At 36.0% G+C, this 18,525-nt stretch overlaps 1 protein-coding gene across 4 annotated transcripts in view; it reads right to left on the bottom strand.

Annotated features, from left to right (window-relative positions):
- The window catches only part of ANKIB1 (ankyrin repeat and IBR domain containing 1), a 95,012-nt gene that overhangs the window by 28,396 nt on the left and 48,091 nt on the right, over positions 1 to 18,525 (bottom strand). For all 4 annotated transcript variants that reach the window (XM_062569112.1, XM_062569113.1, XM_062569111.1 and 1 more), the window contains exons 4-6: positions 11,831 to 12,013; positions 4,373 to 4,490; positions 583 to 791 (exon numbers count right to left, since the gene is read on the bottom strand). In XM_062569112.1, coding sequence (XP_062425096.1) covers positions 583 to 791; positions 4,373 to 4,490; positions 11,831 to 12,013 — 510 coding nt within the window. The remainder of the gene's footprint in view (positions 1 to 582; positions 792 to 4,372; positions 4,491 to 11,830; positions 12,014 to 18,525) is intronic.

The raw sequence follows: 18,525 nt of genomic DNA, 5'->3' as shown, positions 1-18,525 counted from the left end.
AGAAAAAGGGTCCTATGAAATGTAAAATTGTTATCTTAACATGATATCGAGGGATGATCCATTTACAAGATGGTGTATAATATTCTAGAAAAATGCTTAGGTCATGAAGAAAGAGTTTTATAATGGTGCAGCTGTGGATTATTAAAAAGAGAACTCTGTTTTCCAAAAGAACCACGCTGACTTCAATGAAAGGCGCTTTCATATTTCAAATTTGCAATAGCCTTGTAAACTGCTTGAAGCAGCCCACACATAGTAAAAGTAATTATAATCTTACAGTACACTAGTGGGCTGACATTTCAAAATGCAGACAAAGAGAATTTTGTTTTCGAATGAAAAAAATTTCAAAGGCAGGGTTTGCAGCATTGAATGTATTGGGGGAAACGGATACAAAAGAAGAGAACATCTCGATAAGAAGCCTTAAAAGAAAAGCTCGGAAGAGCCAAATGCACCGACGAGACTGTGTCTGGGTAAGACTCTACCCTGTGAATGGCAGTCAAGGTGAAAGCAGAGTGCTGTCTGTGTAGGTGTGCGTATGTCCAGAAATAAACTCTTTTGTCAGCTGAGCTCTATTTATAAACTCACCACGGCTGTCTCGATGTCTCCTGGTGACGGGCTCATTTCATCCGGGGAGGTTACAGAGGAGCGAGTGGTACGTGGAGTCCGTGGCGAAGGGAGCGTGTCCCACGCGTTGTAGCCACTTGGAGGTGGTGTTGGCATCTGGACCCCTGAGCGCTGGCAGCAGTTCTCGGGATTAGACATCCACGCTTCGAGTAACTTCTCCCTGTCCCAATCTTCAATAAATAAACAGATACAGGAAATTAGGCGGCTGACCATGCTTCAGCTATATTCTGTAAGTGCGTCCTCGAAAGAATATATAAAATTCAGTAAGAAATAAATTGTGTTGAAATATAAGTGAATGGAACCGTACATACTAAATGTTACGAACTGTATTCCAAGATAATACACAATGCAAGATATTTATATAACTAACTGCACTGCAAGCTTTTTGCAATTATTTTTATTATTTATTTAATGATTTGAGGATCTCAAAAACACAGATCAAAATACAACAGTCCTTGCCCCACAATATTTTTGATATTTTCCCTTTGTATGAAAAAAAATGATTGCTCAGTACAGATTCATTTTTGTCTATTCTATCTTTATTTTGGTAGAGTCAAGCCAAGGGTTACAGATGAAGAAAAAAGACTAGTATAGAACTGGATTATCAAAAGATTTTAAAGCTCTGTTTTTTGCTCTTCACTGCCAGCTTGAACTTCCAAATTGGATTTGCTGAAAAACTTCAAAATTAGTCTTGCTAACCTGAAGTATGTGAAACTTTTGCCGCCTGAAGAGTTGCCACTCTGTTCATAAAAGTGACATAATCCTTCTAAACAAAAAAGTTTTAAAAACTTCATATATTCTTACAACTTTATTCTGTAATCAGATGTTCCTAAATGCTTTACTTTTATTCATGGTTAAAATTTCCCATTTACATTCAAAAAAGAGCCAGTGAAACAAATACTATTAATACTGTGTATGAAGAGCTTAAAACTAAAGAGAATCATTCTTAATTGTTGTTTGAAATGTCTTCAGTTTCTGATAGCTAAGATTAATACTAAAGATACCTTAGGAATAGCAAGTGTTTTCCTATTAAAAACAATTTAGAAGTTCTTATTTAAAGATAGATCTATCAAATTCCTATACCAATTTAAATCATAAACTATTGACACTAGGTAAAGATCAGATGAATAGGATTTTCAAGAAGGGAAATTTCCCAACTTTTCACTCAAACAAATGTTTGGTTTTCTTAACGTTAGATACTCCCACTAGAGTCTCACTTTAATTATCAAAAAATTTGTGTCATTTTTACTGAATTTTAGATTTTACAAAGAAAAATAATATTCCTACACTGTATTGATGTTGCAAAAAAGATGGATTTATTCTAAGCACTGTACTTAGTAAAAATACTGCTACCGTCAAATGATTACTACTATACTGAAATTTACTTCCTGATTTCTAACTCAAAAAATCCTTTGATCTGGAGATGATTTTGCACACTTAACTAAGCTAAACTATGTAATACATGGTTTTATTCATGGACTGGTTTTATTTCATTCGTTTGTTTGAAGCCACAAACCTGAACATATTTACATTTCAATAAATTCTATTCATCTGTTTCAAATCATCCTTATAATTCTTTTATAGGGGAACTTACTGATGCTAAGATATAGGCAAAATTTGCTAATGCTTTTTTGAGCTCCTTTGTCTGCATATATCTTTAAAACTAGCCAGGGTTAAGACATGCTAGTAAATAGATTCCTTCATGTTTTCTTTAGTAAGTTACAAGCTTTAGTAAAATAAAAGGTAATTGTATTTGCTGAAGAGCATTTTTTTCATCCTTAAATCAACTGCTTTGGCATGAACTACATGAGAAACTGTGAAAGTTCTTTTTTTTTTTTCCCGTCATTGCCATAATAATGCTTTTATTCCCTTGGCTCTTACCCTACCTAATTCTATTAATGTAAATAAAAAAAAAGGAAAACAAAAATGCACTCCCAACTCTTACAGCCTGCGTCAGTAAACTGATACAGTTGTGAGGTAAAAGAAAGCAAAGTTAGTTGGATTAAATATTAAATGTCTGTAAAATATTAAAAATACTAAATAAGAACAATCTTTTCAAGAATTTAAAACATGCTTTTTATACTGTGTTAATTAAGATCCCATATTATTCCTATATGAATTTCAAGACTAAATGCAAAAACATTGCAATTTGGCTTTTGGCGTTTCCCAAGTGTCGCAAGCCTTGGAAATAGCCCAGTTATTGCTTTTACTAGGTCCTGCCACCGCTACGTCTTCACTTCACAAGCATCATTTCCAGTGCAGGACTGCAGCTACAGGCAAACTGGGTGACGTTCTCGTGACTTGCAGATTGGCGCGCGTCGCTCTCCGCGCCGGTCGAGCGCACGAAGGCAACGCCAGAAGAGCGACCTTCGCAGCACGGGCCGATTTCTTCTCAGCTTTCAGTTACCGCTCACCGCGTGCCGGCAGACGTTCCCGCACCGCTTTACATCGGCCTCGGTGCTTTTGGTCTTCTTTCAGGCTGTTTTGTCAGCCTGAGCAGCGCTGCCATCATTTTCTGCTTCAGGATGTCTGCACAGGCTACAAAAAATGCCTGTCCGTTCAGTCAAATACGTAGAAACGTTTGGCCTTCACAGAGTGTTTTGAGAATCTAAAACAGCTTTCGAATATTGCAACTACTATAAATACACCTTGAGAATTAAAGCGAATAATCAACATATAAAAAAATTACTTATGTAAACAATGTGACCTAAATAGGATCAGACTGGCACTTAAACTCACTGGCACAAGTTCACGTCACCTAATTCAATGTTAAAAGGAATGAGAGTACAAATTAGTCAAAATAATTAAAAAGCAATGTAAGTTTCAGGTACCATACCAACTCATGGAAAAGTCTGACGAATATTGTGGGTTTAAAATCATGTTTTTCTATTTCACATTTCCCCTCTTTTCTGTATGCAAGGAGCCCACAAGAATAACAGAGTAAGCATTAACTGATGCTTAATGCAGCGATGGAGAGCAAGCAAACTATTACCCGCCTGCGCAGGCCCTCTGGCACAGGGGGACATCGCAGCTGCTTCCCGAACCCTAACTTCTGAGTCACTGAGTCAAAGCCTAAAGCTGCCACCGGCTTTCAGGAGAATACTTTTGTCTGGGGGAACCCCCGAAGTCAGTGCATACCCGTCCCGACACTGCCGCTTCACACTGCGGGATGGCAGCACAAACTGTTTTCAGTGAAATTTAACTTGTTAAAGATTTACACAGGGAAAAGTACACCTAGTATTAAAACAGTGACTACAAAAATTCTTAAAGGAGTCTCCTTATAGGGACTCCCCTATATTTAAAGCCGAAGGCAAATTCCAGCTATTGTAATGGTCAGACTGGTTTTATTGTAGTAAAAAATTAAATACACAGGTATTTAGTGGCAGACAACCAATAGTGTGACAAAAATAGATACAATCAATTTCTTTGACTTACTTGACCAAGATTAAACCATAGAAGTTCTACTATGTCTCATCGCTAAAATAAGAAAGCTATTTCTCCACACTGCTTTAGGTTAAAACTTCTATTATAATTCTTTGTCTGTATCATTTTCTCATTGATTTCCCTGTCTTCCTCAATGCTTTTGACATACTACGGATGTACTTCTTTCTGAAATAACGTAGGAACTACTTTCTTGTATTTGATTATCCTTTACTGCTCTCTTACTTGTAAACAAAATGAAAATGCTCTCACAAACGTAACTTTTATTTTGCTGAAAACATTTTTTTTAGTCTTTAAGGATTTTGATTACCATGTGCCCGAAGCAGAGCTTCTGCAGTGAACAGTGGGGCTTGAAGCATGTCAGCAGACTCCACTATCAGCATATCCTTAAGCCTTCGCAGATCCTGAAGTCTTAGCCCCTCATATGGCTTCGAGGAGAAGAAAAAAGACATTTTATGTCTAGCAGCACTTTCCAGCGAATCTCTACTTCCATATTAAAATGAAAACATTCAAAACACTGTTACAATTATCTCAACTGTAAAATTGAACTGTCCTTGTGATTTAAGATGAGATAAAATTAATATATTGTGCAGATCAATGATCATGCAAAATTACATGGAAACTTTGTCATTTAGCAATATTTACAATATATAATCTTACACATTTAAAAACACTGTCTTTTGGATTTTGAATGTTTAATTTAAAACTGGAGGCCATGTTGAAACGAGTAACCACCCTAACAACATGCAAGACTTGAGACCTATTAACTTCGAATCAGTTGGGAGGAGGGTATGTCGAGACGCTAGGTGGTAAGAAAGGAGACGTGTTTTGTGAACAGAATCAGATACAGCTCTTTTGAGGCAATATGTGCTGTCGTAGAAGCAGAAAAGGCAGCAATGAATAGGCCAGGCCAGGCATGCAGTTAGAGGCTGGGGATTCATTGCGCATGAAGATGTCAAAACTCTCTTTGAGAAACAGCAGCCGCGCTCCGGTAGCCCTGCGCAGTCGGAGTTAATTGCTGGCTTCCTCTGCTCTGCAGTTCCATTCCCTTATTGTAACGCTAAAAAAAGGTCAAATTAGAAAGGCAAAAAAAAAAGGCAGTAATTTTAGGATTCTGAATTAGCTCTGACCAAGATTTTGGAGATGCATACATATGTTTTGCAGATTCACTTTTAAAAATAACAAAGGAAGAACATGGCAGTAGAGAGTGTATTTTATACTGTTGCACAGAGAAATTGTCCAAAAGGTAGAAAGAGAAAAACAAGTGGGAGGATATGTAAAGAGAATGGATATGAAACAGTATATGAGAAGAATTTATTACATGCATTAGTTCTATTTAAATAAAGGATAGCAAATAAAAAAGATTTAAAACCCCTGACATAATTGACACTGAAATGCACTCACGTATAATTAGGAACTTGGCCACCAAATGGCAGAAAAGAAAGGACATGGAGCAGCAATGATACTAGGTAACTGCAGTTCAGAGTAGGTGTCATTATTATTACTATTTGTGTTTTGATATTATGTAGAGCATAGCCCAGGACCTTCTACTGCTAGGCACTGCGCGCACACCTCGGAGGCCTGCAGTCTAAGCAAAGGCTCCACTGCGCACGTAACCCCTTGAGGACAGCAAGCAGAAGGCTAAGAGTGAAAGGGGGAGAAATGGATATATTCAAATTCTGAATGATTTTCTTCTTTTGAGACACGTGCTTCAAAAACGTAACATTCTTCCTACATTCTGGCTGTTACAATAAACTGTATAAAATCTATCTAAAAAGCACAACTGATTCCCACTGTGACCCTTTCTCTTTGCAAGCCAGTGACATAAACAAGAACTTAGAGATGCTCGAGTCACTGCGACTGGCAAGAGTAACGGTGCCACCGCTCTGCAGCGTGTCCTGTCGTTTTGGGGGAAGCAGGAAGAGCATGAGAGGAAAGGACTGTGAATGTCCTGACCTTTATCTGGATTGCCCAAGTTTAGGGAGTTTCTGTATGTGTTTCCATTGCCAATGGTGAATGGTAAAGGACAATCTGAACATTAAAGGTTTGTGCTAAAGTAAATCTGGGACACTTGCTTCATAGCATGATGGAACTGGACTGACCTATTTAATTTCTTACAAAAGAGTTTTTATAAAAGCATGTCAGAAAGACAGGGATGCAAACAGCTGGGTGCCTAAAAAATTATAATGGCATGAATATGCTAAAAAAAAATGGAGCAATAAGTAAATCTTCTTGACAGAATTTCAACTGCATTTTGAATTTTAATTGTAAAACATGTAGCTTTGTCAGCACAACACACCTCACTTTCCGAACATACACACAGGATAAAAAAAAAATTCTTTTCTATTAAATCTGCAATATAAGTGCATATTCTAGGACCTGGTATTTTATCCTGAACTGCAGATGTGCTCAAAATTATATTTAACTGATTGGTTCTAGGTCAAATACTGGCAATTATCTCCCTTGAGTAACAGACTATTATATTATCTCAGCTGGAGCATTCCATACAACCCAGCAGGGATTTCTGGATCCTGTGGCTTTTAAAGAAAAATAATTTTATCTATTTAAGCTATGAGGGAAATATTTCTTAAGAATGTGTTTGAAACTTTAGACCCTTTGTTCATAGAACAATAAACGAGTTCACAAAAGAAGCTAAAAGAAAGGAAATTTTGGCTGGCACAATTAAGTAGCTAGATCTGGAAATTCCAAAGCGAAGGCTTTACAATGAGAACACTTCAAAAATGTTCATGTCTACAAGAAGTAGTCATGTCTACAAGATGTAGTCTTACTGAATCTTGTGAAGATACAGTCTCCAGTTATGAGGACATATATTCTCTAGGCAACAAAACATAGATTTTTTTAAAACAACTTTCAACATTTATGACTTGTCTCTGTACTTTCATGCACTGTAAATGATCTTGATTCCAGCTCATGATGCTCAGAGACGTCCTTCAGTACTTGTTTATAGAACAGGTCTTTACTGTTCTTTACTGGTTTACTGTTATGAAAAATGTTTTGTTTGATATTAACATTACCGAAATATATAATGATTTTGGAACGTACCGTTTCAGTTACTACTTCAACCACTGGTGAGCTTCTCACTACAGATTTCAACTCTTCTATATTCTAAATAAGCCTTTTTATAAAATGCTTTTCTCTCAAATTTTTTACTACCAATACTCAGGTATCACAAATTTTATTACTGTTTTTCTCTTTAAACCCTTTTAATATGCAAAGAGAATATTATCTTAGCAGTTAATTTCAAAATATTATTTTTACTTTTAAAGGATCACTAAAGTAAACAAGGGCAAAGCAACTGCTTGCTACAGTGGCAATGATATAATTAATGATGACATATATTAATGATGACTCTGTGAGAGTGATGGAGCACTGGCACAGGTTGCCCAGAGAGGTTGTGGAGTCTCCTTCTCTGGAGATCTTCAAGGCCCGCCCGGATGCAGCCCTGTCTAACATGCTCTAGGTGACCCCGCTGAGGAGGGAGGTTGGACTAGATGATCTCCAGAGGTCCCTTCCAACCTTACTGATTCTATGATTCTATACTTCATGTAAATATTCTCATTTTTGAGTGGAGTTATATATTTAATAGAGTTATATGTTTAAAAATGATCTATGCTCCATTTAACTCATCCATGCATATGCACCTTATCTATGTATATGTATGTTTATATACTAGCTAGCTACAGTCATCTTTACACCTTCTACTTAATAAACAATTCTCTATCTGTAGAGACCAAGTACATTCTTATCATTTAGAAAAAGTCTGTACTTTTCATACTTGCAGTATACATGACATTAATTCTGGAACTGAACAAATCCATTCAAAAATCTATATACTCAATAAATTTGGTACATCTATTAATAAGTGTATTTCTACAAGCTTCAGTAATACCTATGTAAAATAAACTAAGAAATAATACACTTTGCTATTGTACAGTGTATTTCTCTGAGTCTGACTGAGAACCAAAACTGTTCTGGATGATCTGCTCTGAATTACTGTGCATTCCCAGGTGTTTCTTACATATGCTTAAAACATTGCGTGATGTGATGGAACTGAAGGTGCCTGTTATTTTCCAGGAATACATCACAAAGATAAATATGCTTCTGTGTTAGAATAAACAGTAAACTAGAGAACTGTCCTAGCAGAACAACCAAAATCTATAAAAGTAGTTTGAAAAATCATGCATTTACAGTTATATTATTTAGTGTAACGTCAATGAGATTTCAAAGACAAATGCAACCACATTTTTCCATGTAATAGAATTAGCTGACTCACAATATTTTTTGGTGACTGTTCATTAGTGAAATGAAAGAAAAGAACCAAGACAAAGGAAGTCATCTAAAATATTCTCCTGGCTTTCCAAATACACTCCTGGCTTGCCTAATACACTTCCCAAACCCACACAACATGTTAGATAGATCTTGTTCTGCTACAGTATCAACTCTGTGATAAGATAGTCACACTTTTCACCTTGGAGTATGTTTGCCCTTTATATTTTATATAGGGAAATACAGATTATGTACATGTATTGCTTTCCTTCTATGTTGCGTTTTGTGGAAACACACTTAAAAGGATTATGCTTGGGCTTCTAACCTATGAGGGCTGTTTGCTACCTGGCTTAAACTGCTCTCTTCAATTTGACAATTAGAAGTGCTTAAGAAAAGTTAAAAATGAAGTAAAATAGAAATGTCTCTTAAAAAAATATCCCCCAGGTGGTGCCTTAGCAATATAAGGTTTAAAACGTTAGGTTATTATGAAAATTGGTTTTATTAAGAAACCTTAATGGAAGGAATAAACCGAACTGTTAGACGACAGCTCTTTCCCATCAGACTCTCAAATCTGCAGCGAGTCTACTCAGTAGTCTGTACTTTTAAAGGCTTGAAAGCCTCTGTAATCATAATGAAAGGTATGTGCAAGTTTTTTCCACTACTGCAAATGATTTAATTCTAAATATGAGCACTCACAAAATTCCTTGGCAATATTTCAATATGAAGAACAGCAGAAATCAGCTTTCAACATCAGGAACAAAGCTTTGTTACTACCCTGAATAAACACACTTAATTCAATGACACTGCACAGATCACTACAAAAATCTTTTGGTCTGTATGAGAAACAGTGATAATGTTCTGCTGTACACATGATGGATCTGGAAGGGGAGGTATTTGGTACTGCAATTTTGAGTTCTGCTGTGCACACCAGGAACCCTCAGTTAATACTGTTTGGCTGTTTTGCCTGGGAAGGGAATCCTATTCACGGTTTTCAAATATTTTATTATTTTCCTCCAATCTTCATTCAAAAGATGAGTTGACTTTGAAAATGCATTTCTTGGTGTTCTAAAGTTTGATTTTTTATGAATTAAATTCTCATGTTTTGCAAAGGTATTAAAGGGTGTCACTGAATATCTACCATGTAAACACTAAGTTAGAAAAGCATTTTGCACATTCACTCCCCCTCCCCCTTTTTTTGAATGAAATTGAGGAAAAAAAAAAAAAAAAGTAGAGGATCATACTTGAGGGGTAATTTTAGGTGAGGGGTAAGTGCCTGGGGAAAGCTTTCTGAGCACTTCTCATCCCTGCTAAGGAGATAGCTGGAGGCATCACCAAAGCTAGTGGTAAGAGCAGCTTCCACTGCCTATCCCAGGCATTCGCCCACAGGCCTTGGGGTTGTGAACATGCTGGCATTTGCATGGCACTCACTGCCAGTCTTTCTAAGGCTGTTGGTTTTCAATTATTTTCAGCCACTGTGCGGGCTAACATGGGAAGATGAGTCTCCCCTGGCTACACGTTCTTGACAACTCTCTTGGGCTAGAACTTGCACTGTTAGAGCTGCACAAGAAGTCAGACACAGAACTTAAGTGAGTGAAAAATCACAAAGAAAGGAAAAAGAGATTACAGAAGTGGAATTACTCCACGTGAAACCCCAAGACCATCAGCTGGTGCACCAAATTTCAAGGTGACATTTTTCAGCTCATGAATCTCGGAGCATTTTGGAGAGCTGCCTTGACATGCCACATTGCTCTAGCTCTGGCCTGCCTCCACTTCAATTTAGCAACTTTGCTAAAAACAAGCCAAAGGATGAGTACAGCTGGCTATTTTAATCATCTTAGCGAAGTGACCCCAAATTAACCTAATTACCTTTTACTCGAGTCCCCCTAGTAACTACCAAGTCTTTACATCCGCCAGGCTCCAAGTTTCTCTTCCTAAAAACCTGTTCAAGTGGTTCCTGGTCTGCCTCACCCAATCTGAAAGTTTACTATTCTCGTAGTTGTGCAGGTACACATGCTAACAAAGCTGTGGCATAATGTAACGATAAAAATGATTCAGGTTAAACAAAACACTTACATACTGCCACTCACAAAGACTTTTTTTTAAAAAGCCAAATCATTTCAATGATATGGTTTACAGCATAACCATGCGAATAGTTTTAAATGCACAAGCAAAGGAGTAGTAACACACCACAGCAGTAGCAGGTAATGGCACTAGAATTTTAAAGTGGTTTGCCAACAAAAAAAATATAATTTCAGACTATAATCTCAGAATATTTTGGGTGTTTCTACATGACAATATCTGGAGAAACTAAAATGAGTCAATTACATTTATTACTTGAATGTACAACTAAAGTGTATTAAGCTCCATCTGAGCACCTACCATCTAGGAGTAAACAATCTAATTGAGCTTGTTTATTTTTAAGTTTTTTGAAGAAAATTAGCCAGAAAATTAATTGAACATTACAGTGACTCTCTTACTTTCAAATAAAAATTACAGTTTGCATCATTTTTCAGGGAAACAATGCGTTACAATTAAACCTACTCTTATCTAAACCTGAATTAATTGTAAGTGTCACCAGACAGTAAGAGGACTAAACTAGTAAAATGTAAGGCCATTCCACTTTTGAAGGGAACAGCCATATGCCATATGTCTACATGCACTTCATTTTGCACAGAATTACTTAAAAATTTTAATGAGTTGTATAATTTATCTATGTATTCTTATTTAGACTCTCAGTTAATTAAAAACTCATAACGGATGTGGGAGGTAGCTTTTGGTTAGAAATTTCTGGTCAAATCATCCTTAATTACACCAAAAATTTAAGTCGCAGTCTTCTGTAAGGCATACCAGATTTCAAGCAAACTTGTTTCACTGAATGTTCATATTGCTTTCAAAATTGACTTCAAAATAACATCCCCTTTTATTATCTGTCTTTCATACAAGTTCTGGTATGCAGTAGCTCCAGGCATCATGTTACAAAACAAGAAAGCAAATGCACTCTTTTGAAACAGTGCACTATTCCCTCAGCTGTTTTTCAGTGACGTTCCGGAGCTCAGTCTAGTAGGAAGAGCCACAAGTTTTTTTCCCCTCTTCTCTCCCACTGATTTTCTCCTTTCCAGAATTTTTTCTTGTTCTTATTTTTACATAGAAAAATAACTCACGCAAATGTAAAAACTATATTTTGGAGAATCTGTTTCCCCACTTACTGGCTCCACTGTTTTTCCTCAGTCTGACAGTACACAATCCACATAATATATTGAAGAAGCAGAAGCGTATGTATAAAAACTTCTCTTTGGTTTTGGCAATGGAATTGTTTCTTCTGAGCTTAACTTTAAAGATGTAAAGAGGACTATTAAAATCAACAACTTTACAAACATAACTGAAAACACACTACCTGCTTAAATACTTTGCAGAACTGTGTCACAGTATAACTGCTACATATATATGTATAAAATAGACAAAACTTGAAGTATCCTCTGACCTCTTTTTTGTCTAAAGCAGCATATTCAGCTTCAATGCTTTCAGCTTCAGGATCACGTGAGAACACCATTCGAGATTCCAGGTTAAGAGCCAACTCTTTATGGTGTTGTTTCTCTGCGCAGTCACATGGAGTATCTTTATTTTCATTTTCTGCAAACAAATCTCCACCATGTTTTACTAGAAGCTGAAAGCAAAAAGTCAAAGTAAATAGCTATTAATTACCAAGTCTAAAATTACACTGAGGAAACACAAGTGTCAGTTAAGATAAGAAAAAAAAAATAATATGAACAAGGTAAAGTGAAAGAAGAGACAACAACAACAGTGATGGTCTTTGGGAAACAGAAGTTTTCCATTGTTGTTAAGTTATAGCTTGCTTTCCTGCATGATTATACCTATTATTTAATTCTATGGAATCACAAAAGCTCAGCAATGCTCTTCAAGGCAACTCTGAACAACACGTCTCTGTTAGGGTTTAAACACTAAAGTCTGGTTCTGCTGGGATGGTCAGTACTTCAGTAGTAATGGGGGGTCTGAGGTCATTAAGGACCAGGTAAGATGAGGCTGAAATAACTTTTAAATCACCTTTAAATGTTCTTTATATATAAAATATGATCACATGCCTGAAAAGCTGCTGCTGGTAACAAAGAATGGGACAACCCTTGGGTAGAAAGGAAGATGGGGAATCATCTACAGATAGTAGCATATAACCCTGCTGGTAGCTCTAGCTATTTAGGACTACTTCTGAGGATAGGACAGAAGTGAAAGGAAATAATAATAATAATAATTATAATAATGCTATAAAATGCTAGAGCAAGCTGTTGCAAATTCAGCATTTTTTTCTACTGATGTGTGAATGATACCGTAAACACACACACTGGGGACAGCCTAAGCTTCTGAATGTTTGATACAAAATACAGTCCAGACATGCCATTGCACCAGCTTTGTCCCTGGCCAGCAACCACCCAGAAATGGAGTTTCTAGCTAAGAAACAACAGTTGTTCTGCTCTCATCTTTCTAACCCTGTCTCCTACTACAAAATGATCTGATATAACAAAGACAATAAATGCCAAAGATTTAATGGCCAGTAGTGGACAATTTTGCTGATTTATTATGACATTTTAATAACACATGCTAAATTCTAATGTGGAGCACCCAGGTCAATTGTTCATGAGTAAAACCATTTATCTTATCTCTAAATAAAACTAAAAATCTATAAACATTACCTTGCTTTCAGACCATGACGACTGTAACAACACTATCTATTATTTTTAGCCAGAGTATTTCAAAACTCAGCTTCTAATTTTCGTATTTCTAAAAAAAATAAATTTTCCACAGTAAAAATCTGTTCTCCCCATAGATTCTTTCAGATCAAGATCAAGTCACTTCTACCTTTTCTCTTCAACAGCTTATAATTTCCTCAGTCTGTCACTATAGAGTGTATTTTACATACCTGGCATCATTCTTGTGAAACTTTTCCCATGTTGTCCAAAATACAAAGAAATGTAAAAACAAGTTCCCAAATAAGTACCAACTTATTTATCAAGATTTAGTCAAAAAGATATTTGCATCAGTAAGTATGACAGCATATTTTCTCTTCACACCAGAGTATCAGGTAGAAATACAGATAATACTAGGATAATTATCAAGATATGCAGCCCACCGCTATCTTGTTATTCTATTTATACTTTTTAATATTGAAAAAACTTTATTAATGTACCTTGATTTTCACAATATGTCTATACATTTTAAACTCTAACATAAATTTAATTGAGGCAACTAAGATGCATTCTGAGGGAGCAAAATCAACAAATACTCTTGAAGGAACACTCTACAATTGTATGTAGTTAAAAGCCTAATCTGCAAGATGAGGAATGTGCAGATAGACGTGCTGTTAATAATGATGCCATACTTCTTTGGTGCCACTGTTAAAAAAGCTTGTAACTTCTAAGTCATTAAAAGAAGATTAATAATTTGAATAGTCCCATCATTAATTTAAATTAAAAAAAAACAAAACAAAACAGGGAGATCATTGTTAAATTCCTTCACAAGCTCTGGCTCCCACTTTTCATGATGTACTGTTTCTGAAGGCGTTAAAGGGTCTACAGGTTATATGGGAGGACTTAAGGTAGCTCAGATACTAGTCTTTGCTACCCGGGATCCTGAGGTCCTATGTCCTCTATTCTCTGGAAGGACACATAACAAAGCGTGAACTTGGGAGTGCACCCTGTGTTTCTGAAGTAGAAAGCATGACTAGTTAGGACTACGTAACCAGCTCAAAACTCTACGTAATGACTACCTAAGTGGAAGAGACTATAAAATCTTCTTCAGAGATAAACCACAAGAAAATTAGTATCATGAGCTGCAAAGTCAATTGAATAGTACATATTCCAATGATACCTCAGAAAATCTATATTCAACGTAGAGCAGAGGTAATGTTAAATATAAAATAATACTATAAAACATTAGAAGAAATGTAAATCTAACTTATATAATCAAATGGGGAATTAACAGTCTAATAACTGAATTCATCTAATCAATCCTATCATGGACAATGAGAAACAGAATGATCATTTGTGAGAGAGACGAACCAAGAACTTTCCAGGTGAGTTTAAAACGAACTGATTTCACAGTCGGCGGTTAAAAGCTTTAGCCCGGCTCCAGAACTATGATCTTCTCCACAGTGACTGTGATTCTTTCAGATCTTACTATGTGAACTAATTTGCTTCATGCTCTCAAAAGTTTAATGTTTTGAGTAACAGTGCCTAACTCTACCACCACCACACAGCCCAATTCGGGGGCGTAAAGGCAGAACGATGGAGGCAGAAGAATCCTTGCTTAAATCTCATGTAAATCTGAAGTCCAAGTTATCTGATGATCTCAAATGTAGAAATAGAGTGCACATAAGCCTGACAGAAAACTGAGAATAAGAGTTTCTGTAGGGAATGCAACTCTCTTTTTCTTTTTACAATATGTATCAATATGGATCCAACCTTAGGCAGTTTACATGTCAGTGTAATAGGTATAATATTTCACAAATGTGAATAAGCAGGTTTATAAATATCAAGAATTGAAATATGCTGAAAACTAATTACTACATCTCTTCTGTCTGCCACTTCTCTACTGGAAGTGACTATTCTCATGTCAGATCAGTTCATGTGGGTAGTTCTCACCAACTTTGGCTCAAAGAAGTGCTAAATACGCTCCCCTTTTTCTGATACGACATGCGGATTTGTCTTCTAATGCACAATAACACTTAAAAGCAAACGGATCTTGCAAAAGGCTAGAAAAAACGATTAAGATTGAAAATCCCTGCAGCTAGAATTTTTCAGGCTGCTGGATCAAAAAATTGCAATTAAAAAAGAAATTGAGAGAAAAGTGGTCTCTTGAAATTGATAAATTTACCTATTTATCAAATCTAAAAAGAATTGAAAGTTGATGATCAACCAAAGAGCATTACTAATGTGAACTCAGAAAACAATCCAGTATTTGTCAGCGCTGATTTGACACAAATCAATTATATCAAAAGAGGCACTAAATCAATCACATAAACATACAAACAAGGAAAGATTCATTTTGTTTGGCAAGAAGAGCCAGGCAATATCTGTGCATAACTCAGTTATGTACATCATTAGCTGGGTTTAGGTATCATCTAGCCAGGACAGACTGCATGGTGACCTGTGTCCCCCTTGGAACTCAGTAAGTGTGTAAATAATCTCTAGGGAAGTGCTGAAGACAAATTGCTTGCAGGGCACTAACAATATAGTGCAAAGAGGAGAGGAATCACAGAGACAAGATTTAGGCTGCTAAAGGCAAGGTTAAATACTGGAATCTAATAGCTGCATCCTCTTAACTCTTCTCAGTACTTACTCAAGGGACCAGATGTCCAAAAGCTTAAGTTACAGCACAGAAAATGGTATAGGGAAGGCAAAATGGTATAGCGAAGCAGGGTTTACCTCGGAAAACTACATAGGAAAGATGACCTTTACATTAACAGAAGAAAAAAGTGGTGGCTATCAGAAATAAAAAAAAGACTATAACTGAGCCTTCAAGGAGAAGGCTCATGAAAATCCAGCAGGTGAAGGAGTGCATACTTTGTAAGGTGGTACACAGCTGAGGCACGTAAACTGAAACGCCTTATTTTAAATGAGAATTTTGAGATAATATCTGGAAACTTGATAGAATACAAACAATCAGTGTAACAGAGTAATTCTAAGGGTCAAATTATAAAAGAATGACAGAGAAGTTCACAGTATAGGAAAGGTGGTGCTATATTTGAAAGAAAAAAGCTGCTTATAGATAAAAAGCTAAAAGCAAATATCAACATATATCAACAAATACCAGAGAATCCCAGTGGTATACAATCTGGATTTAAATAGAAAAAGAACAGTACGACCGACCATCTGATCAAGACTGTAACAATAACAGTGACATGCTACTGAAGAGCAGAAAGGCTGCAGGGGCAGTAATTACAAAAATAAAGGGACACTTCAGTCACTGCCTCTCCCGAGTATCTTCAGAAAATGCTATGCTAGTACATAATGCATAAATTAAAATTTCAGACATCATAAATGACTCTGTTGTAGATAAACTAGTTAGGAAACCTAGGAGAGGAAAAGCAACTCCTGACAATGTCCAGAGCAGTGTGCAAGACCGGAGTTAAAATGTTACTATCAAAGAATCACTCAATAGTAATGTCCAAAATGTACTTAGATTCAACGTTCTTGCAGAAGTGGAAAAAGTCCCAAAGATCCACTGTGTAATTCTAAAAAGCGGTACTAAATAAAAGTAAGGAAAAAAATCCCGAAACTTCAGAACAATCTGCCAAGGTTGAACAACAGGACAGAGGACATACTAGAACTAAGAAGCTGAAGTTGTGACCAGATGAAGAAAACGTAAAGAACAAAGTCTTGAAAGAATAGATGTAAAAACACAACAAAGAAGGGTAAGAATGATTTGAACAATATGCCAACTGCACAAAAAGTCAGAATAAATCATTTAAAAACATCACACACGGTATATCTACCGATATATCTGGTCAAAGTACAAAAGGAGTGCTCAAAGAGAATACAGCAGAGAGGTTGTAAGAGTTGCTGGAATGCAGATCCCCTGGGGATATACCACACGAGTCCTCATGCTTCATGAAGGACACAACAGAAAGTCTGTTTCCAATGGAAACCTCAGTACAAAGGTTTCTAGAACAAATCAATAAAATGAATAGTAACGAAAACCCAGCACCAGATGGTATTTATTCATGAGTTCTAATGGAACTCAATTATGAAATTGCTTCACTATTTAATACAATAAGAAACTTCTTGCTTAAATTTGCCATGGTACAAGAGCAGAAGATGGTAAAAGTTACTCCAATACTAAAAATTCTTTCAGAGAAAATCTGTGAAATACAGAACAGTACATGTTTGATAGCTGGACAAAGCAAATTGATTTAAAACATAATAATAAGTATTCCAAAATAATGAGGAAAATACAGCTTTCACAGAAGGAAGCTGTGTCACAGATTTATTAGATGTTTCTCATGGAGCCAAAAACACAAGGTGAAGAGCGAGCACATACAGTCTATGCATAGATTTCCAAATGGTTCAGTAACAACCCTCAAGAAAAGCAGGCAACCATGGAAAGCTCTTTGATCAAATAAATAATTTGTTTAAAGGCAAGAAAACAGGGGAATGTCTGTTTTTACTGGATAGACAGGTCACCACTGAAGCCCCATATGTGCTGGGACATGACTTTTAACTTGTGCAGAAATTACCTGGAAAAGCAGGTGAATAAAGAGGTCATACAGTTTGCTGATGATGCTAATGACTAAAGAATAGGGTCAATAAACATGAAGACAGGTAAACATGAAGAATAATCTAAATTTTACATATACATGATGATCTCTTAACTAGTCATTGCCATTCAAAAATCAAACTTTTTGCTGAAAGAGACATTTTGAAAATGTTAGTTATGGCTGAAAATGTCAGACATCTGTTCCAATGTTCTTTATATTAAATTATCAGCATAATTAATAGTAGCTCTCATTATTTGGTATAGTTTAAAAATAAAAAATTTGAGGAAAGACCTTCAAAGTTGTTATGACTCCCATTTATTCAGTACTACTCATTATTTTCACAAACATTAAGATAACTTTTAATTTGTAAAAAGGTAATTATATTTAGTATGTTAGCACAGATACATGGCAATCTCTAAAAGTTGGGCACTGTAAATCAAAAGCATCAGACCTGTTCTTGAAGCAAGGATAAGTGGTTCAGCCAATCTCAGCTACTGACTGAGAGCAGGATAAAAAGTGATTTAATTTTCTCTCAGGCAATTACTTCACATCCTTCCATACCTACAGGTATATCTATGTCTATCTTTAATCCCATTTTTCAGCTGTTACCTTCTTGTATTATTTTCCTATTTTTTGTAAGCCTACACGACTCTTGTTTGTACTGAAGAGTTTATCACATAAGGTTAATATACACTTAATCAAAATTTTCCTTGATCTCTCCTCAAACAGTATACCTTCTGGGCTGCTTATCTTTGTCACTTTTCCAATTAACAAATCACAGTTAACGCAGAATTGAAAAACACAGAAAACACAGATTTTTAAAAGTTAATTATATACATCAATTCTTTTTCCTGAAATAGCTTTACAAAACACTCTACATGTCATTTACTAATAGTAGTGTACAGACTTGG

Source organism: Rhea pennata, chromosome 2 (assembly GCF_028389875.1).
Source record: "Rhea pennata isolate bPtePen1 chromosome 2, bPtePen1.pri, whole genome shotgun sequence".
Classification (NCBI taxonomy): Eukaryota; Metazoa; Chordata; class Aves; order Rheiformes; family Rheidae; genus Rhea; species Rhea pennata.
The sequence above is the reverse complement of the archived record's forward strand: the minus strand, read 5'-3'. Positions and strand labels throughout refer to the sequence as shown.